General features: G+C 29.8%; 1 protein-coding gene across 9 annotated transcripts; it reads right to left on the bottom strand.

Annotated features, from left to right (window-relative positions):
• Window positions 1–3,164: 3,164 nt before the first annotated feature.
• Window positions 3,165–12,999, bottom strand: LOC105120724 (GRAM domain-containing protein 1A-like). 9 transcript variants are annotated; one of them, XM_011019047.1, is made up of 17 exons: window positions 12,734–12,996; window positions 12,602–12,661; window positions 11,767–11,817; window positions 11,446–11,511; window positions 11,243–11,338; window positions 11,005–11,106; window positions 10,783–10,880; window positions 10,500–10,687; window positions 10,026–10,066; window positions 9,818–9,905; window positions 9,592–9,678; window positions 9,436–9,490; window positions 7,787–7,853; window positions 6,152–6,251; window positions 5,131–5,192; window positions 4,998–5,040; window positions 4,719–4,887 (listed from the first exon to the last, which is right to left on the bottom strand). In XM_011019047.1, exons 1-16 carry the CDS (start codon window positions 12,866–12,868, stop codon window positions 5,020–5,022), a joined length of 1,317 nt encoding a protein of 438 aa, XP_011017349.1. In that variant the 5' UTR covers window positions 12,869–12,996; the 3' UTR covers window positions 4,719–4,887; window positions 4,998–5,019. The 9 variants fall into 9 exon arrangements, with proteins under 9 accessions (XP_011017347.1, XP_011017348.1, XP_011017354.1 ...); XM_011019050.1 differs by having other exon boundaries at window positions 4,798–4,890; window positions 12,734–12,997; XM_011019048.1 differs by having other exon boundaries at window positions 4,804–4,887; window positions 4,976–5,040; window positions 12,734–12,997.
• Window positions 13,000–22,563: the final 9,564 nt, after the last annotated feature.

Here is a 22,563-nt window from a genome sequence, read left to right as displayed (position 1 = left end):
AACACATCTAACAAGTACTACAATTTTTTTAGTTTTTTAAATACACAACAATATCATATAAAATATCATTATAAATAAAATTAAGATTGTGATCTCTATCTAATTTATTATTAGTATCATTAAATAATATTAAACATTAATTTATTAAATAAAACATAATTAAAAATAAAAAAAAAATAAAATTTTTTATTTTATTATACTAAGTCGGATAAGTTGGTAGTTATATTTTAAAATATATTAAAATAATATTTTTTTATTTTATAAAATTTATTTTTGATATTAATATATAAAAATATAATTTAATTTTTATTTTAAAAAATAATAATAATTTAATTATAATCCTAATATAGTCATAATCATCATTTATATAAGAAGAAAACTGGTGATGGTTTGGCATTGGGATATAGAGAAAAGAATCTCTTTGATAGTAGAGTGTAATAAATTACTTTATCTAGGCATAAATATCTGGCACCCCATAGATTTAATTTCTTACGATAGGTAGAGTCCATAGAAAATGAGAGTTCAATTATTTACGAAAACAAGCGGGGCGCATGTGAAAATAGCCCTTGGCTGCTTTTTCTAACCCTGTGTTGCAAACACCATAAATTATGGGCTCGTGAACAATAATTATTGTTTTTTTAACCAAATGTTTGGTTCCTGCATTTTGCTTTAAACACGGTCGCCACCTTGTAAATAAAATGGTATTGAAATTAGTGTACCTCAGTAAAAGAGATGTAGTTGCCGTGAAGGTTTAGCGGATTGACGTATTTAAGCGTGGTTATGATTATTTTTTAAAAATTATTTTTAAAATTAATATATTAAAATGATTTAAAAATATATTAATTAAAAAAAATTCAATTTTTTTTAATAGTACTTTTTAAACACATTATCAAACAACAATGCACAATCAAAACCTTATTTGCTTAAAATTTAATTAAAAAATATTTTTTAAAATTTTTTTAATAACAAAGGGGCATCAAGCTAGTTTCTAGTGATCTCTGGTCATGAAAAAAATCACGCCTTGGGTTTTATTTGTCTGGAAAGTTAATTTTAATTTGTTTTTTATTCAAAATACTTAAAAAATCATAAATACATTAATAAAATTCATATATTATCTTAAAAACCCTGAAAATCCTTTCAAAAATTCAAGGTTTTTCCATTCGTGATGTCAAGAGTGCTACTGCTGCAGCCTCTCTAGCTTAGCCTCCGACATAAACATCTTATCTTTACAGTGGTGACGTAAAACAATAATTTCAAATCTTTGCAGAATATATTAACAAAGTCAAACCTAAAAAGAAATTCATAACAAAATCCGAAAACATCTTAAACAAAGCTTGAAGTTATTGTATTCCTATTTTAATTAATTTCTAGTTAATTTTATATTTTAATTATATATTTCTGACTTAACTCATAACTTTTAATATAATTAATATTTTACTATTTAGAAATCTTAATACTAGATAGATTCTATTAAATATATAAGTTTTAATTAGAAATCTTTTTTTCATGGATATCAAAGCTATTATTGAGATTCAATAAAAATACAATATAATCTTCTCTAGATTTGTCTACAATTTGATTTGTATCCTTTAGGATTTTAAAACCTTAGTTTTATTTTCGTTATACATTGCGCATTAAATAATATCAAAGCAGATCAATATCTGAATTAATGAAAAATCATAAAGAGAATCATGAAGAAGTTAGTTGCAATCATCTTTATAATAGTGATCAAGGGATGCATGCTATTCGAGATCAGTTAGATTATCATTCAATAATGATAGCAGCTTTTAAGAGGCTAATTCAAAGTGGACAAGGCTTGGTGATATTAATGTCAGATTCGATGACCTAATGCAAAATGAGTTTAAGACACTAGGATTGCATGCAAACATGAACCAGGAAAGAAGATAGACATGTGTCAAAGATGATGCCCACAACTAACTTACCATTGAACAAGTTCATGCAAATCCTCGTTATCAATATGATTATGTCTATTCATCCAATGAAAAAAATCCATCTTGCCTTATTGAAGACACAAATAGGAATCACAAAGAGAATAAGAACATGTTTAAAAACTTATCTCAAGACTAACCTTATTTTAGATATAATCCTAAAATTCTACCTAGACAATAACTTGTCTGTGTAAAGGGTGTTGACAAAGATAAATTTGATGGAGGTTATGAGACCTTATCAAATTAAGATAAATAATCACAACCACAAAGATAAAAATAAAATAATGTGGTTGAATTTCAATATAAATGAAAATTTTTTAATGATACAAATGTTCTATGTGAACCTGATAAAGATCATGAAGATCTTGCAATAAAAAAAATATGGAGGACTTAATAATTTATAACAAGCCTTCTGGAGATATTATGAAAGATTTTTTTGGTGTTTCTTTAAATATAATAATTGAAGTATTGAACGACATGGATGATAGACTAAGTTTAAAGTAGAAAAAAACAGGAATAAACTACAAGTGAATTTTATAGGAATAGAACATCAAATAAGCATTTTTTCTTATTATACACTCATCATTAAATTTTAAAGTTCACAAATAAAAGACATGCTGCTACTTAGTGAATAAGTTAACTACAATAATATATTCTAAATATTTGTTTTTTTGAAGTGGAAAATTTCAATTTCTAATAAATAATTTTATTACGAGTTTTTTTCAAGTGAGGAGATTGATGTAGAACAATGAACCCAAGAGTTCACGAATCATATTGACAAAATCAAGCATGGAAAGAAATCCACAAAGAAACCCAAAAACATTTTATACAAAACTTAAAGTTATTATTTTTTTATTTTAATTATTTATTTGTCAAGCATGAAAAGAAATCCACAAAGAAACCCAAAAACATTTTATATAAAACTTAAAGTTATTATTTTTTATTTTAATTATTTATTTTTTACTTAGCTTCCGCACTTTTAATTTAATTATTTTTTATACTATCTAGAAATCTTAATGATAAGAATTCTATTAATTAGATGAATTTTGATTAGAAATTATTTTCTATAAAATATTTTAGTACTAATATAAATAAACAAATTTATTTTATTTTATAGAGATCAAAACTATTATTCAGATTTAATAAAAATGCCAAAAAATTTTCTTTAGATTTCTCTATAATCTATCTTACGATTTGAGAATCTAATTTTATTTTTGTTATAAGCTGCATTCAGGTGGTGCCTCGGTCTCTCTTTCCAAGACACAGCTTCAGCTGATTTTTCACCCGCTCCAACTCTCAGGCCACCAATGTAGTGTTCTTGAGAAGCCACATGGACAGCTTATGGTCTGTTCAAAAGTACGAGGATGCTCATCTGTAGTTAAAAATGGCCAAAACGAGGGTGAGTGTGTGGAAATTGCCAATACGGTAAATACTAATCCAGATGGCAACGGTACTGAACAAATGAAAAGGCTGATGTCTTGCTCTAGCCACTAGAAAATCCCACAGCAACAGGGATCTAGAATAAGGTGGATAAAGACAATAACAAAGCACCAACAAGTTACGAAGGAACAAATCAATATATAGACATGCAGCTGCAAATGCATAGCAATACATGTAGTCAAAAGAACTTAATGCTTTTGGATGATTGTGTGAGTGTGTGTGTGAGAGAGAGGGGGGGGATGAAATATTGTGTTTTTGAAAAAAAAAATTTATTAAAAAAAATCATTGAAAAACATTTAAAAAACATCCATTTTCATATAAAAAAGAATATAAAAAAACAGATTCAACCTTGTAACACAAGCATATGCTGAGCAATGTTTAAGATTTGTGGGGGCTCATTGCAACTGACGCTAATGCCTTGAGATGGCAATTATTCAGTTTAAGCCCCAATCCAGGGTCAGTTATTCTTTACCTAATGAAAGGATTGATTCTAATGACTCGAAAGCAAATGGCGACTACGAAAGCCAAATAGATTAAAATTCCTTATCCAGTAGTTATTCCTTGGCAATGGGGCTTAAACTGGATACCTTCACCTTGTATAATTGTGTGCTTGCCAATTTCCTATTTCTTATTCATGCTTTATATCTAACAAAATATACATGTTTAACGATGAAGGCAGGATTTCTTTTTCCCCAGCAGGGTCAATTAGTAACCATCATAAATTAAAAAATTATACTCCGATATGACACTTAAAATTAATAATATTAACAAGAGAATTATTCACATTCAAAATCAACAGCAAATTTAAATAAAATATATTTATTAACAAATAAAATTAATATTAATACTTAGTTAATCATAAATAAATAAAGCACAAAATATTAAGAAATTATCACTTGAATTAGAACTTGCACCACTAATAGAGATCAAGAACACATAAATTTTGAGCTCCTAGAAGAGAAAAGGCAGATAATATTTTGATTCGTTCCTATCTTGTTCCACAATAATTTAACAATTTTGCAAACCACCAAAAATATTAGAACAGGAAACTTTGTAAAAATAGCATAAGAAACCATTTTTTACCTTTAAGTGAAATATATGAATCTTCTCCCTTCTGAATCATGCTGACAGGAGGCTCTGCCTCTGCTTTAAGAAAATTGGAAATGGTTAGCTAAAGTTAGTAATGCAGTACCACACAAAGCAAAGCACATCATGCAGAGAAGCTTCTCCCTTCGGAATCATGCTGACAGGAGGCTCTGCCTCTGCTTCAAGAAAATTGGAAATGGTTACCTAAAGTTAGTAATGCAATACCACATCATACAGAGAAGGCCCTGCACAAGATTGCCACCCCGTTGACTAATGGCCACAGAACTAGACATCTACTGCATTCTTATGTGGTCACTTTGCTTGTAAGAGATTTCTGAAGCTTCTCCAGTCTTCACTTCTCTTTCAGAATGAACTTCTCCCTTCTGAATCATGCTGACAGGAGGCTCTGCCTCTGCTTTAAGAAAATTGGAAATGGTTAGCTAAAGTTAGTAATGCAGTACCACACAAAGCAAAGCACATCATGCAGAGAAGCAGCTGGCTTAAATTCTTATGATGATCAACCTCCTGGTTTTTCAAGGTTCTTCTACTTCAACAATTCATGTGCCTGGAAAATTAATTAAACATACAGTCAATAAACATTCCATCCAAAATATACCATAGATTTGATAACTTGTGTCAACAAAAGAATGGGTACATGATTTATCCATATTGCAGAAGTTTCTTGACATTCTTGTACAGTAGACTGCACTATCTTCCCTACAATATTGCAAGGCATTAGGCATGAATCCAGTCCACGAAATTTATGAAAACAGGTACAGTGCAGTTTTGACGATTGTAAAAGCATCTATGAAAATGTAGGTTATATAAATGAATGTAAGTGCATAATAAGAGTTTATGAGGCACATCCTGAGACTTGATTTCAAGCAATTAACCATAATCCCCAATTATAAGAAGTATATAAAGCCATTGCGATGCAAATAATTTCAGGAACTGTAGCTCATTTTATTTGTATTTCAGATAACAAAAAAAAAAAGGAAAGAAAGAAAGAAAAGATCATTAGAGAGAAGTGAACATCCTTCCAGTGTATGCCAGTATGATTACCATATCTGGTCAAATTTTATTCTTCAATAAAATTCCTGTTCATTCAGACTTGTCTTTCCTAATTATCGTGGCACTTTCCAAGTTAATGCTCTTTCCAATACAAGATGCTCAGTATTGAAATTAGAATGAGTTACTCTTATTTGGCACCATTTCCATGATGAAACCCGTGTATATCTGTAGAAGCAGAAATGATCTCACTACAAAAATATTTTATGCAAAAGATTTGTATAAAATATTACACTTCTTTTCCATGAGATATAGGGATAAAGATCAACATTATTGAATCCTGTTGAGGAAGAGTTGGCTGGTCAGGATTTGCCACAGGTTCAGAGAGTGCAATTCATCCGCAGATTGGTTAAAGAAGTATTTCACAAAGCCAAAGAACAGTGTATTTCAATGATCCTCCCCCTGGTTTATGCCGAATCCCTAGGTTAATTTCCTCGATATTACAGCAGCCAGAGTTTATAGAAGATAGTTTTTCTTTCAGGTCTTTGGCCACAAATTATACCCCAAAATAAAATAAAAAACAACATGGTGAAATTAAGGTGAATTGTGAACAGAAAAATTGTAACATGAAGCATATAAAGAAATTGTATGTAATGGGAAATGCAAACCTTTAAAAATAGTTTTCTTGCTGAATACAACGTTCACATATATCCGCAAAATGCATCCTTCATTCGATCCATCACCATCTCTAGTCACATCCCATAGTCCCTGACAATTGTATCCATTAACAGAAGAAGGAGGGCAGGGTAGGTTTAAATAGTGGAGATCACGGTCTTAAACCAAATTAAAGCTCATGCCAAGAACTATACGGAATACTTGCTGCCACTGGTATTTAAAAGTCTGTTATAGAACTTTTTTTTCATGTTAAACAACCATTGCACTGAATCTCTATCCGCTGCATTTCATTTCTTATTTCATGAACTAATCGTCATTTGTTTCTTTAACATCTCCTCCCTGTTGATCTGTCATGTGAAATTATCATAACAACTGAATCTTGAGGAACATTTCACCAAGTTTTTGTCCTCCGTTTCCACTCCCTTCCCAAATTCCTTCTCTTTTCACCGATTTGTGTGTAAAGGTAAAGCAGTACAAGGATACCAACAAAGTCAAAAAATTGAAAAATTCCCTACAAAAGAGCAAGTAATAAATTGAATAAAAGTGGAAAAACTTATAGGAGTCTGAAGCATGAAACAATTCTCACATCTCAGTCTAATTCACCATAAATGTGTCCCAGAATACATGTAGTTACTTAAAACAACACTGAAAAAATCCCAGTAACTTAACTTAAATACAAAGAAGATAATCAAAATGAAATGGTTAATCCAAGAAAATTCTTAGATAATATTAAATTTCAGAAAGAAAGATTATCTAAATTATAAACAAACAAATAAATTTCCTTTTTCCTGCTCGGTATCAAAGGTTTTTAATAGGCAACAGTTCACCATAAATGTGTCCCAGAATACATGTAGTTTGTACTTAAAAAGACACTGAAAAAGTAAATTCAATCCAAAGAAGATAATCAAAATGAAATAATTAATCCAAGAAAATTCTTAGATGATATTAAACTTCAGAAAGAAAGATTATCTAAATCATAAACAAATAAATAAATTCCCTTTTCCTGCTCGGTATCAAAGGTTTTTAATATGCAACAGACCATCTAACTTAATATCTCTCCTTCAATCAATAAGAATTCTCCACGTTGTATATCCATCTCCTTTCCTAAAGTCAATTCCATACCTAGGAGTAGAATAGTCGTATCCTCTCTTATTATTGGTTTCCTAAATCTAAATAATGTATTAGGAGGAAGCTACTGGCCCAAGTCTGACAATCACAGGCTTAAGGGATACATGTCCTATATGTCTAACAAACCCAAATACAAATCACACCCAATCTGGAAGTAAATCTATCTAAGACCAATCAGAACAATTCAATACAGGAATTTAAAAAATGCAGCCATGATGGAGCACAAGCTTGAAAAGAAATAACATGACAATTCCCAAGGTCCTGAAACAGTTTAAAAAACTTCATGTAACCCAAGAAAAGAACCACATCTCAAAAGATGCACCTAAATAGACAAGGGAATAAGTTTCTGACTTCTTAATAATTAATTATCATTCAATATAAAATGCCATTATAGAATCTGTTTCTTAAAAGCTGAGTACACAATCCTAGTAAAAAATATGAAAAGAAATGAAATAAAAACCTTTTATCCACCGTATCAATAAAATGGATCAGAATTGTACCTCAACGCGAAAACAATCTCCAAAATGGACGTTGCTGATCTCCTGTGATGTCTCGATAATCAAATGACTGGTAAAAGAAAAGGTGAGATCACAAGGAAGAACAAACAACTGGTCAAATTCTTTACACTCAGCATCCAAAAAAGAAGGATAGGAATTAAATTAGCAAATAAATGACAATATAGACAGCTAATAAATTTAATCCATTGAGAACATTATCAATCAAGAGCTTTATATGTAATTTCACAATGAATTTGTGACACATTTATTTTAAATCCCTCAAAAAACTAAACTGATTCAATCAAGAACTTTGAAAGAAATAAATACACTTGCAAGAAAGTTTATATGAGGATATGTGAGAGAGACTTGTCTGAAATAGCTTGGTCTTGTAACATAAATTTATGTACATAGTAGAGAAGATGGAGGGGGTGAGAGACCAAAGAGATCATGGATACAAATGATAAAAAGGTGTTTAGCATCAAAACAGCTTGCAAAGTTTTTGGTTCTAGAAGTAGCAAAACAGTAGTGGACTCGAAGTAGTTGTGTAGAGGGTTTTATTGAGTCGTATATGATTATACCTATTAAGAATCTTTGGATGATCATCACTACTTTGCTTCTATCCCAGGACACAGGGATGCGATTCAGTTTCTTACTCTCTGGTGAAGAAAGTTAGAGAGTTGGTGAGATTTTGCTAGAGGAAGATTATAAAGTGACTTTCAAAGGGTGCTGGTGATAGAAGAGAAGGAAAGAAGGGCTCTGAGTCAGCAGGAAGGGGATCTTAAGTGAAACCCGAAAATCCCCTGTTTTGGGCCTACCTTGTATGAGGCAAAACAGCTAACCCGTAAGCTATCAAGTCAGTCACCATGGGAGAGAAAGAATCAGGTATGAAAGAAGAGGAAGAATGATTCCCTAGGGATAAAATAAGATGATAGAGCGTAAGGGAAGAATCAGAAGAAGGTGCCAGAGCAAGAGCTCTTTTTAGGAAGTACGGGAAAGCAGGATCAGAATCAGCGGGATCTTTTAAGAGAAAAGGAACTACTACCACCGGAACCAAATTAAGCATTTACTTTAATGCATGCACTTATACCTCAGATCTTTACAAATAAAGAAAAGAGGCACATAAAGGATAGGTTCAAACATCCAACTCCTTAAACATAGTCAGGGGCGGAGCTAGGAGTGAAAGATAAAGGGGGGCCAAAGAAAAGGTTTCCAAGAAATGAGGGGACAAACAATTAAAAAGAAGATGATAAATTTGAGAGGACTAAAATGAGTATTTTGAAAATTTTAACGGCAGAAGGTGCCCCCTTCTCTTCTATGTAACTCTGCCCAGGAGCAGAGTGAAACATTGTGTTGATCCATCAAAACCTAATCCTTACTTACCTTTGAAAAAAGCCAAATCATAACGAAACAGTCAAATTATAGAACTGCTTTAAAAATCCTCTAGGAAACTTCCTTTTGTTTCCAATAAGGCTTTCCAATTTTCTTCCATCTAAGAAATAAAAGCCTTTTTTTTTCTTTTTGTGCTGAGAAATAGAGGCTTTGATGGATAACGAATTACTACACCATCTTATTGAGCTCATCATCAAGTCATATTCAAAACAATTAAAGAACAAAACATCTAAAATGTCTCTCAAATTACAGATTATAAGAACCTGTTTCTGTAGACTCGAAATTTCTGGACCTCCTGGCAGCTGCCCAATTTTGCACCTATATAAAAACACAAATTGAAACAAACATAAAGGGAAACAAATTCGCTGAAATTGACAAACAAAAGCAATCATAGATACACACGTAATACATCTCCATACCAAAATATATTTTGATAGGATGCTGAAAAGAGACATCACGAGCATGCCCAGATTTATCATCTATGTACCATAAAGAGCATCTGAAATCTGAAAGGCACAAAAGTTAACCAACCAAAGATAAAGGTATGAATAACATTATCCAACATATTCATCAAACTTAACCACATCCAAAAACTCTAGCATGTTTTACTTTAGTATGGTTCCATGTGAATTCAAAGAAAATTACCTTTATCTCCACATCTACTATGAAAAGATTCAACAAATTTAGCAGCATCATCTGAAAAGAACAAATAAAAGAACTCCTCTACCTTTATCTGCAGTCCTTAAAATAAATGAAGATCAGAGAAAGACTCTTTAATGCGATAATATTTATAGAATTCTACACGTGGTAAAACAATAGGGGAGCAAATCAATAAAAGAAAAAGGAACACTACCGGAAACTTTGTCTGTCCAACTTCTTTAAACGATTCACATACTGCATATCAGAAAGAAACAGCTCAATTAAAAGAGTGCGGCAAAATATAAAGGGAAGGACCACCTCAAACATCATCCCAAAATCTTGCTGATGACAAATACCAACCACAACATCACTTTTGAGTAGAAATAAGCTCCATAGCCCACATCCAAAGGATTCAATCCTCTTCGAGCAAAATTTTCACCAAGAATTACAAATAACTCCTCTGATAGATCTAATAGAAAAGCTCCAATTGCTTAGTTTAAAATTCGCTAAATCTGTTCATTCTCCAGATTGAAGATTCTAAATTAAACTAGAAGGTGAAGAGGAACCATACACCTTAAAATCTTGATGATTGAGAAAATATTATATCTAACAGGAAAATGAACTCATTCATTGCATGATATATAGAAAATAAAATCACAATTAAAGTAATTCACAAGAGATAACTAACTCTGAGGTGCATTGAAATTTTCCACATTCCATGCCAAAGTTGCTGAAGATGAAGAGTCGCTGTTTCTAACTAGTTCAACATCCTGTGCCAATTCATCTGCTACTTGAATTTGTATCATGGAGACACTGCCCTTTTCAACGGATGGTGAAAATTCAGAATCAGGCAAAGGATCAGTAGCCTTTTTTCTACTATTCACATATATGCAGTCAATTTATGATCAATCACCCAAGACATGGACAGAGACAACTCATATAAATAAACTCAGTATGGCTTGTGAAAGTACCTGTCAGGGGAATCTAACTCACTGGTTTGCTTGAAGCTATTCACCTTTTCAATCACAACAAGTCCATTATCTAGGCTACTGGATACAGAAATTAAATCCTGGTATAAAATCATCACATAAGATAGCAACAACAAAAACAGACGAGGAAGAAGTTTTACCATTCCAGAGTTCACGATGAAGTAATAAAAATTCATGCAATGAGTATCCAATGCTTTAAAATACCTGTTGTTCTGCAATCAAATTGGAACCATTACCATGTTGTAACCATCCACCCTTGATGAGATTCAAAGCTTCATCACGAGAGAGAAATGATGCAAAGAAGTACTGCAGAATAATAACTGGATTAAGATATCACAATTTTTACTGAAATTCAGAAGTGAAAGAGCACTATTCCGAGCGACAACTTCAAGAAATGCCAAAACATAATAGCAGAGGAGCAGTACTCTATTTCTAGCACTACCTTCTTTCCTCTGGCAAAAACTTCTATTGCATTAGGGAAGATCCCAGCTGTCTTTGCTCTTTTTACACTCGTAACTTCATGGAAAGGGATTGTTTTCTGGATAAAAACCCATCAAATATGTCTGGAAACAGTCAAGATTGAGAAAGGGAACTATAAAAGACATTGACCACAATAACAATAATAAGGCCATATTCAAACATTACCTTTGTCTCAAATCCAAATATTTTTGAATAAAAGCAAATATAATGTACAAAAAGGTACAAATGCCCCTGCAACATGTAAACAGTAAACAACACATGAATATAGGAGGAAACATAATCTTACCTCCAAGTAAGTTAAAAAAACTTAAATAAACAAAATTATCACATAACTCATCCATGGTATCATTTACCAAATGAAATTCCAACTCAAAAGGATGAAATGTGGTGTACTATAACACGTAGTGAGTGTACACATATAACATAGCAATTATTGAGTAATGCATGCATCTCCAAGTACACAATAAAGGTCAGCGTCGAGATTACCTGAAGAAGAATACTTCCTTGGTATGCACAATTAAAGTCTTGTACAAGGACCTATAGGGGGGGAAACGAAAATTTTAGAAACATAATTCAGAGAAAACAAAGGTCCTTTAGAACTCTACAATATCCTCTGATGTGTGCATGACAGAGAGGGGGCAATATCAAAAGTTTTAACAATAAGAACCGTTTCAGAAAATTTCACACGAGAAACAATTAATTCAAGGTACAAACATGTACACAGACATGCTTAACTGGTGCACAATTACACGTGCAAGATAAAATAAGCATTTTGAACACATGATGTCCTAGAGGTTGGAAATGATACTAAGCAGATTACTTCTCATGAGCTTCTTATAGCACATTTCACCGCACTTCCATCAGCTTTCCCCTCATTTCAATTATCATTTGTGTTCTATTTGATACATTTGTAAGTTTCAAAATCCTATTGACTTAAGGCTAGGATCAATGAATTCCAAGCAGGGTCCAGCTTTAACCATAAAAGGATAAAAAATGTCAATTCTGACATGTTATGAAGCTCCAACTCGAACAGAACTGAGAACATTTCTGAAATGTTACAAATTATTGGATCTCAACTCACGTAGAGTTAACAGATTTTCATCTTGATAAAGATCCTATCAAAAGAAAATTTTGAAGAAACATAATTTAATAAAACCAAAACAGCTACAGATAGCGAAGAGCAAATTGAAATTTAGCATAAGAAACTCCTAGGAACCAGTAGCTGAGTTCTTGATTCTCTTTTTTTCAGCTAAGTAATTCTTCGAAAATATATATAAAGACATTTGAAAGATATGAACATCCATAACATAGAGTGACTTACTTCTTCCGGGGGAAGACGAAACAGTTGTCTATACTCTTCACTCCTCGCTGCTGCCGGTGACTGTAAAATACAGTAAACAGTAAAATCCTAACAAACAGAGACGCTTGATCAAGTACGAGTGAGGAGACATACCTGAGAATCGATTTCACGGTTAGGAATGGGAGAAGCATTTGAGTGATCGTTGAAATCAGGCGTCTCGGCAGCGAAAGAAGAGGAAGATGATTCAGATGCGGCGTCAGTTGCTGATTTTGAAGCGGAAGAATTCATCGCCGGTGACGTGTCAAGCCTCTCTCTTCCACTAGCTTATACAGCTGCTGCCATAGAAGAGAGAGAAGGGGGGTTGAGGACTGGAAAGCAAGCGCGAATAACTAAACTAGTGGTGAGGTCGTTAGGTGTTGCTTGTTTCCGTTTTTTAATTTTAACAGCGGGCAAATGGTGGTAGACGTTGACGTCGGTTTAAGTCCGTCCTTTTATTTGTCGTAACTTTTAAGAGAAGGTTTTTTTTATTAAAAAAAAACCCTAAATTACCTGTTTGAATTTCAATTTTTTATTTAAAAATATATTAAAATAATATTTTTTTATTTTTTAAATTTATTTTTAATATTATGATTAAAAAAATTAAAGCTTAATTTTTTTTAAATACAGTTAAATTATAATATCACATCAAATCTATGTTTGAATGTTGTAAAAGTAACATTATTATTCTCTTAGATATAATTAATTTTTTAATTGAATCTTTTAAATCAATATATATTTTTTTAGGGTTTTTAATTCTTTAAAATTATTGGTTGACAACTCATAATTTTTTCTTAAAATACCTTACCTTTAATTTCATAAAGTCCCCTACTAACATCATTATATGATACTTATGATATGTGTACGTGTTGGTGTTTTCTTTTCCTGCATTTTCTTAACAATTCAATGTATTGAAAAAAAAATTACTTAAAAGTTAATTTCTTGAATAAGATTTAAATTAGAAGCGTTAACAAAAATTAAAAAATCAAAATCAAAATAAAAAGAAACTAACGAGGTTTTTCAAATCATGCAAAAAATTCATTTTACTCTAAAAAAATCTTTATTTTCTCATTTATTTAGTCCTTTTAATTTTATAATTTTACATTTTAGTCATAAACTTCACTTGTTTTGTATTTCAATCCCTAAATTTTAAGAGAGAAAAGTGAATGTCACTGCAAATAGATGAAAAAAAAAAGTAGTTGGTTGGTCACATTTCAACACATCATTATCATAATAATAATAAAAAAATATATATATCATTAAGATGTTTTTGAACTTTTATTTTGTTAAAAAATAAATAAATCAAAGCTCAGGAAATATAATTAATTCAATTTAATTTTGAGTTCTTAACTGATTTAGAGAAATTTTGAAACTAAATGGGTTCATTTAGGTGATTAGGTTTTGTACGAGAAGTTTACAAATAAAAGCAAGGTTAAAAATAGATTTTTGAGTACTAAAAATCAAATCCCAACTTTCTTGCCGTCTTTAAAGGCTAAAATCTTTACTAGTAGATGACATGACTCATCATCTTTTTTTAATAACATGATATATGACCTATTAAACAAGCAAAATAAACCAGACATGCGAACTAGCCTTACAGGCCCATGGACGATTGGCTTCTTTGTATTACGCCAGAGGTGCACATGTTCACCCATCATGCCTAAACATCTAGCCTCATTTTATGTAGCCCCTTATTTTATTATTTTTATTGAATTTTAATTTAAATTCATTAAAATAAAGTAATTCAAAATATTTATTCATTAAATACCATTTAGTTTTGCCTTTGTTTTCAAGTAAAATTTCAGTATTTTTTTTGTAATATCAGCAATCATTTCATTAATTATTTTATATAAGTCTAACGTGTTAAAAACAATTGCGATGATAATTATTCAATAAAAATAAAAATTATATTTTTTGTCATAAAAAATTATCCTCACAAATTAATAATGTTCCAGATAAAAAATATTTTTTATATTAACAATATTTATCTATTTTTGAATTAGTTCTTTATGAAATAAACATAAACTTAAATATTATCCCTATCTTTTCTAAGCAAAATTATTTACTCTACCCTAAGCGAAATTATTTACTCTACCCGATAAAAAAAATTATCTATTTTTTATTTTCAATATTAATCTAGTTTTTTAATCCGTTCTCTATCAGATAAGAATGAATCCAAATTTCATCCTACCTTTTTTTAACAAAATTATTTTCTCACACGTTAATAATACATGAGATAAAAATATTTTGTTTTATGTCTTTTTTAATTTTAATATTTATCTATTTTTTAACTACTTCTCTATCTAATTTTTTTATTGAGATTTTTTAGTTATCAAATAAATGATTTACTATTTTTATTTTTGTCTAAATCATTTGTTTTAATTTTTAGATGATAGGAATTATTTAAAATATTTTTGAAATAAAACAAGTTCAATAAGTTATGTTGTTCCTGACAACATAATCTACAATTTATTGAATTGCTTATTGGAAGCAGTATAATTAATTTGGTTATGTTTTTTTTTACGGCACAATCCATCAAGTATATTATTTTTCAAAAACTTTTTATTTGTCTAAGTGATTTTTATAAAACTTAAAAAACAATTGCTATTTTGAAAGAACAAAAAATCCAAGTAAGAGGAGGTAAATGGCTGAGGTATGAGCTAGCAAAGATTGTGAAGGGCGACATGTGTCTGAACAAAGGGATGTTTGACAGTGCAACTGAGATATTATTTGTCTAAAATTTAAATATTTTTTGCTTAAATTTATTTTTAATATTTTTTAATTATTTGATATGCTAGTATAAAAAAATATTATTTTAATTTATTTAAAATAATTTTTAAAATATATATTATACTCTTAAACAAACACTAAATGATAAGAAATGAATTGCGGCATGGACGCTCTTTCAATTGTTTTTTAGGTTTTTGAACCTTTGTTTGTATTGTTATGTATATTTAGGTATTACTAGTTTGTATACTCACAATGTACTGTAGAAAAATAAAAATAAAAATAAAAATATACATGTTTTAAAAAATTCTCTTACATTGCTATTAAATATAAAAACACAGTTATTTTGAAAAGAAAATTCTATGAAAATAAATTTTTTATTAATATATCTCTTATTTATCCTAGCAAACATAAGATTTTTTAGCTTTTTTAGGTTTAAAAACACATACTAATCTATTGAGTTACAAAATAAAATTGTTGTCATTTAGATTAAATAAATATATTAATGTTCTTCAATATTTATATAACCAGTGAAGCACCATTAAAAAAAACCAGTTGCTATAGTGTAGCAGTATAATTATCATTTTTTATGGGTTATATCTTACATGTGTTGGGTTTTTTATTGTAAAATAAATGGAATTCATTGTTTGATAAAAACAATATATCTAAACTCATTTAGCGCTTTAACATTATTAACTGTCTTCTTGTTTTTTAGTAACTCTAAAGAGTTGAAGAATATGCTTTTTAAAATAGGGAACGCAGTTTTCGAAAGAGCCTCAAACATGCTGGCCTCGACATCTTCTTTGGTGATGGGCCTGCAGAGAAGCTTGAGGCGCAAACTTGGAATTAATATGCAAGTGTTCAGAGTGACAGTTAAAAATCTGGGCCTGGGAGGCAATCACTCAATTGACTGAGAATTAATATGCGGGTGGCGTGGAGGAAGTCTGGATGATCTTATTTTAATGCTGGATCACAATGTTGTTCTGGACAGTAAAGGATTTTAAATATTTCATTCATTCAGTACTTGGCCATGAACTGTGTTCTCTCTCTCTCTCTCTCTCTCCCCCTCTCTCTCTCTCCCTCCCTCTCTCTCTATATATATATATTACACAATATTAAAGTCAAATATTTCTCATATAATATTAATATTAATAAAAAATACAGGCAACTATTAGAAAATTTTTATATATTAAAGGTGTAAAGAGATGTATTTTTAATATTAATATTTTATATTAAAAATTATAAAAATAAATAAATAAAATATCATAGCCTGGTGTATAATGATTATGAAGTTTATACTGACATGATATCAAACTTAAGGACAATGAATCTGATAAATATTATTTTATTTTATTTTATAATTATGTTAGTAATTTATATATATATATATATATATATGTATATATATTTATATATAATTATCAATCTAATTTCATGTTGTTATATTCCTGGTTTACCTAGGAGAATTAGTTTTTTTGGTTTTTTTATAAAAAATTTACTCACCCAGGACTTCAAATCAGCTAATCTTCTAGAGAGCGAACGTACTTGAATATTATCAGAACCAAGTATAAGTAGTGCTAATCATCTCTCCCTCTTCAAGAAACAGGAAAATAGAAAACTCAGGCCCCATTTTCAGTGAAGGATTCAAAGTAAAACACTGCAACCTAAGAAGACATACTGAAAAAGTCATTGGTGAACCAAACTCACAAGCGAGAAATGAATCATGAAAGAGCCCACCTTGATGTTTCTTTTCCCTGATCCCAACGATTTCAAACCTCTAATTTGCACCTTTTCAAAAAGCAAGGGTAGCAGCATGCAAGGCCCACAGATTATAGATTACTACAAAATGCTTCTTTTTTTTCTGGAAATGTGGGTGTAATGTTTTTGGCGTTTGAGCAGTAGTAGAATATACATTCAGCTAATCATTCTAATCACTAAAAACATAGCTTTCATGGGATTGGAGAATCACATGACAACTTGCCCAATATTGATCGCGACCATCAACGAAATAAAGTTTCCCAATCATGATCCACATCATCCTCCATTTTTTTCCACTTCACAACTGTTTTTCTGGGGTTCTCCTTAACTTTATCGGCATCCTGTACTAAATTAATGCCATGAGCAAGGGACTCGATCGTGTGTGTGTGTGTGTGTGTGTATTCTTCTTTCGGTAACCTGGTGAATGTGAAGGGAACTGGAATTGGTCCCTGAAACAGGCTTTGTTGGATTCCAATTTGAAACAGTTCCTTTGACCAATTTTCTTCAGTCGCAAGCATTCGATATGTTTTATGAAATCTTGGTGATCAAAGGTTGAGCACTATTAATCGAAGAGAGAAAATATTTTGATTTGTTGATTACTGGAATTGTAGGATCCAATAGAAAACTTCAGGGATTATATATATATATATATATCCCCTGTTTTTGGTTAGAATTGCTTGGATGCCGCATCTTGCATTTTAATGATTGTTTTTTTAATCTATTTATTTTTATATTTTAAAAATATTTTTTAAAAAGTTAAATATTTTTTATTGTTTTAAATTATTTTTATGCATTAGCATAAAAAATAATATTTTATTTTTCAAAAAATTTAATCCGAGTAGTAGGTGGATTCACTGTTTTGTCATTTTTTAGATTGTAAAACTATTATTTCTCCATTTATAAGTTTAGGAGTGAATATCTTACTCAATACTCAATTAGAAACAAATTCAATTCAGATACATTAAAAAGTTGATCCAAAGATTTCTTAACCATTAAAAGAATTAATAATAATACTTCGAATATTAAGAATATTCTCCGAACGATTTTCTTTGGTTGCAACCTTTCCGATACGTTTTTAGCATGATCTCAGTGGAAAACCTATAGACTTTAAATTGATACATGCTAGTTTTTACATATGTGCGATGCCTCGGGACAAACTCCTAAGCTAATTTTTGCTTAATTATATGGTAATTAAAATAAATATTCTTAAGAGTTTAAAAGATTTAAATTTCAGAGAAAAAAATTATTTTTTAAGTCAAAATATTCATTCGTTATTTGTGTATTTTTTTAATTTGCTCAAGAATAACTTTTATTAACAAGAACAATTAATTCACAAGAATCTCAATAGTTTCAGAACCAGGGATGAAAATAAAATTTGAAGACTGTGATGTGAAAACATAAAATCACAGGGATTAAATAGTGAAAAAGTGAAAAACTTCAGGGATCGAAAGTAAATTTTACTCATATAAAATGCAATCCACAGTATTTTGTATTTTGGCTGTGAATTTGCCCCCAATCTTTTAGTTTTGTTTATAGTGTAATGAGAGGAAATTTTTATTTTCTTGCTTACCAGAAACATGCATGAATAAAAACTTTTAAGAAATAGCCGGACAAAGCTAGTGAGAATATATATAAATTAAATTTTTTTATTAATGAAAAAACTCAACTAGGTAGCAAGTGAGTTTAATTACGATGCTATAATTCTAATTTTTGTAGGAGACTGGGAGAGAAACAGATGTTTAAAAAATGAATGAATAACCTACTTGAATCTTAGAGTCTATTTATTTTTATATTTTAAAAATTATTTTTGAAAAAAAATATTTTTTTATTCTAAATTATTTTTTTATGATATTTTCAAATCATTTTAATATGCTAATTTTAAAAATAAATTTTTAAAAAAATTATAAAATATTATTTTAATATATTTTCAAATAAAATATATTTTAATAAACAACCACTACTATAATATCAAATATAATTTAAATTAATAAAGAATTTAAACTTCATTTGATCCGCAAGTTAACTGAAGAATTTGATATAGAATATATATTTTAGGTCAACTTTGATTATTCAATTTTTTATTAAGTTATTACAATTTAAGATAAATATTTTGCTATTATGTTAGTGTTTAGTTTCGTGAATATTTATTTTTTTCTTGATCGTTCAAAATTATCTAAATTGATTGTATTATATTATATTAACTTTCATTTCAGATATTTTATTTTTGTATTGTGAAATTTATTAGCAATGTTTGTATTTATTTTTTTATTAAAAATAATTAATTTAATTTATAGTATAGTGCAGCCAGCGATCTAGTTACTAAACTATAGACAATTTGCGTCCAAGAAGGTTCTCCCACCAAGTCATGTGCATGTGATCCAAAGAAATAGTCCAAAAAATAATAACTTTCAGGGGGATCAGTAAAAGGTTAAATAAATAACAAAAAGATAACTATAAATCAGTCGACAGGTTTTGAAAATATGGTTTGATTGTAGAGGTAGAAGCGATCAAAGAACAAGGGTAGTCTTGGATTTTCATGTTTTTTCTTTATATATAGTGTCATTACAAAAAACACTGAAAGCCATATGAAAAACATTGTGGCCATGACACAGGACACTTTAGACAACAACAATGTTTTTTTTTTTTTTTTTTGTCCCTGGGATTGTTTATGCTTTGGACCTTTAACTTGTTTTTCGTTTTATTTGGTGCTGTAATTTATTTTCCATGCGTGTGTATAGGATCTCAAATTATCAAGAAAATATTTTATTGCTAATTTAACTTTTGATTTTTGTAAAATAAAATTCAATTTATTTGATTCAGAGCTTCATGCATTGGATTTTAATGTTAACAAAATGCTCAATCTTTTTTTCTTTTTTTGCAAATTTAAGGATTGATTTGCATGATTGATGGGAAAGTTTATATCCCTTTTTTTTGGTCCCTCACTTTTATTTTTTTAATTTGACCCTTTTTCGTTTTAGTTATCTTGATACAAAAATCTTACAATATTAAAGGAAATTTCCAATACATGGTTTTGAAAATAGAATAAGATTTGACTAATTTAAAATGATTAAATGTTAAAAAGACTAAAATTGAAATTGAGATAGATATAAGGGTTGAGATAAACGGGTAGGGAAAATAGGTTGGCACATGCAACATATGTTATATGTTATAGCATGTCAGAGGTATCAGTTATCTTCAAACGGTGCATGCAATATTTTTTAACAACACAACAATGACCTCCACGAAGACGTTTGAAGCTTTATGCCTTGATCTTCATGGTGGTACAGCAAGTGTCGATGTAGGCACCACCATTCAGCTCCAACATGCCTCTTGTTTTCTTTCCTGCTTTATTTGTCTCTCATCTCTTCCAGAATTGTATTGGCTTGTCAAAATACAAAGATGGATTTTATTTTATTTTTATATTATATTTGATTATCATTCTCTCTATTACAATTTATTTTATTTTGATTTTTTTATTGATTGTTTTCATTCTCTCCCTAGCATTTGGTTTAATTTAATTTTTATATTATATTTGATTTTTATTTTTTTATTGTTATTTTTTTATTTACTATCACTTTCTTAATAGATTTTAAATTTTAAATTTGATTCTCATTTTTTTTATAACTATTTATTTTCTTATTTTTTTATTAACCATGTTTTTTTAATTCCATCCATTGGTATCTAATTAATTGGAGATTTTGCTTTATGATTTTTTTTTTAAATTACATTATACGAGGATAGTTCTGATTTCATGATCTAAATCATTAGCTTTGGTAATTAGCTTGAGTTAATCATGGTCTTTTTTTTTTTAAATAATATTTCTCTTAATTTCATCCCTAAGTATAAAGTAGTCTTGCGATTTTTTTTTGAAGATTATTATAATCTCATGTTCTTAGTCATAGGCTTAATAAGTTGATTTCGATTTACTCGTTTTTTTGTTATTGTTTTTTTACATTGGATTTTTTTTTAGCTTCACTCGTTAACACTCAAATATTTAAGATTTAAGTTTTGATGTTTTATTTAATTTATTTTTATAAAATTATTTTGGTTTCATGATTAAATCATGTATTTGACAGACTGCCTCAAATCATTTTATTTATATTTTTTAATTTAATATTTACCATGAATTAAGCTTTAATTTGTTTTCATTTTGATTTTGTTTTTTATAAGGGCATCATATTTTCATTTGATTTTTGTCCCAGTATTAAATATTAGAATGATATCTTTTTATATCACTAATAAATATACATTTTTTAAATTGATTATTATATTTTTTTAGTTCGGTTATATATTATCATTGATATTTATTAAGCTAAATTAAACAATGAGACGAATCTCAAGTATTTTTTTTAAAAAAATGCTAACTTGTCTTGATATTTTTTTTATATTGAAAATAACGTGTGCTGACACGCGGGATACCGGGGGGACCATTCTAGTTGTATCAATTGTTCAATGGTAGATATCAATCCTCAGCGTTGGATCACTCTACCAAAGGGTTATTGCACGCCACGTTTGTCTGAAAATGGCATATATCTGTGATACGTGGTGATAATACATAATGTTTGCAAGAACTTCCAAGCCGAAGATTAGGCAAATTCTGCAATTTTGCAGCAAAAAGTGTCTTAAGTGGCCACATCTTGGGCCAACAAAGGACGGTAAGAAGCTGACTACTCACTGACTTTGACTTCTCCCGTCATATCACTGGCCCCCATCTGATTGCGGTCCTAATCCTCGAAACCGATATTTACTCGAACTTTTTGTCAATTATTGACTGCCACGTCATAATTGACCATGCACGCGTAACCAGTCCTTTTCTCCATAATGTCCAAATTGGCCTTCGTCCTGGCCTTATCTTGGCAGTGATCATGTCTCCTTGTTTGGGGACCCTTTGGACAATGCCAGTGTTAATGCTCACCGTCCAATCAGAAAGCTCTCTTGTAGCTGTGTCTTACACGTTCCAACAATGGACTGGACTGGACTGTCATAGTCTCAGACTCCTAGCTCTGCATGGAACCACAGGCCTGCCTCTATAGTGCATCGTCGAGAATCTTCAACTTTTTTTTTATCTTTTTTAGACAATTGATGTGTTTTTGCTTGAGATTAACTTCTATTTTTCCGTGGATTTTTATACAATTGTTCATATTCAAATCAATACGTCCAGGAAAAATGTTTCTTTCAAAACACATTGTTTTGTTATGTTAGAGCATCTTCAATATAAAAAAATTAAATAAAAAGTTAAATATTAATAATTTTTTTTATTTTTTTATTTAAATATATAAGGCAAGCAAATAGATATTTTAACTACTTGTCATGTGAAGAGTCATTTCTACAATTTTTTTTTGTAAAAAAGATAAAAATAAATAACTATTGGTTAACGGTTATTTTTATAATTATTGATTAATAACTAATTTTCTTACTCCAACGCGTAAGACAAATAATATCTTAATATATAAGTTTTGTAC

This window comes from Populus euphratica, unplaced genomic scaffold, assembly GCF_000495115.2.
Source record: "Populus euphratica unplaced genomic scaffold, PopEup_1.0 scaffold6.1, whole genome shotgun sequence".
In the NCBI taxonomy this organism is placed as follows: domain Eukaryota; kingdom Viridiplantae; phylum Streptophyta; class Magnoliopsida; order Malpighiales; family Salicaceae; genus Populus; species Populus euphratica.
This window is presented reverse-complemented; position numbering and strand designations above follow the sequence as displayed.

Bases quoted from the DNA above. Each gene is read 5' to 3' on its own strand.
- LOC105120724 (XM_011019045.1), bottom strand. From the start codon at position 12,868: ATGAATTCTTCCGCTTCAAAATCAGCAACTGACGCCGCATCTGAATCA. The intron at 10,881-11,004 runs GTATTTTAAAGC...ATTTTATACCAG, and splicing joins ATTTGATTGCAGAACAACAG to GATTTAATTTCTGTATCCAG. The intron at 9,491-9,591 runs GTATGGAGATGT...GTTTTTATATAG, and splicing joins TCCTATCAAAATATATTTTG to GTGCAAAATTGGGCAGCTGC.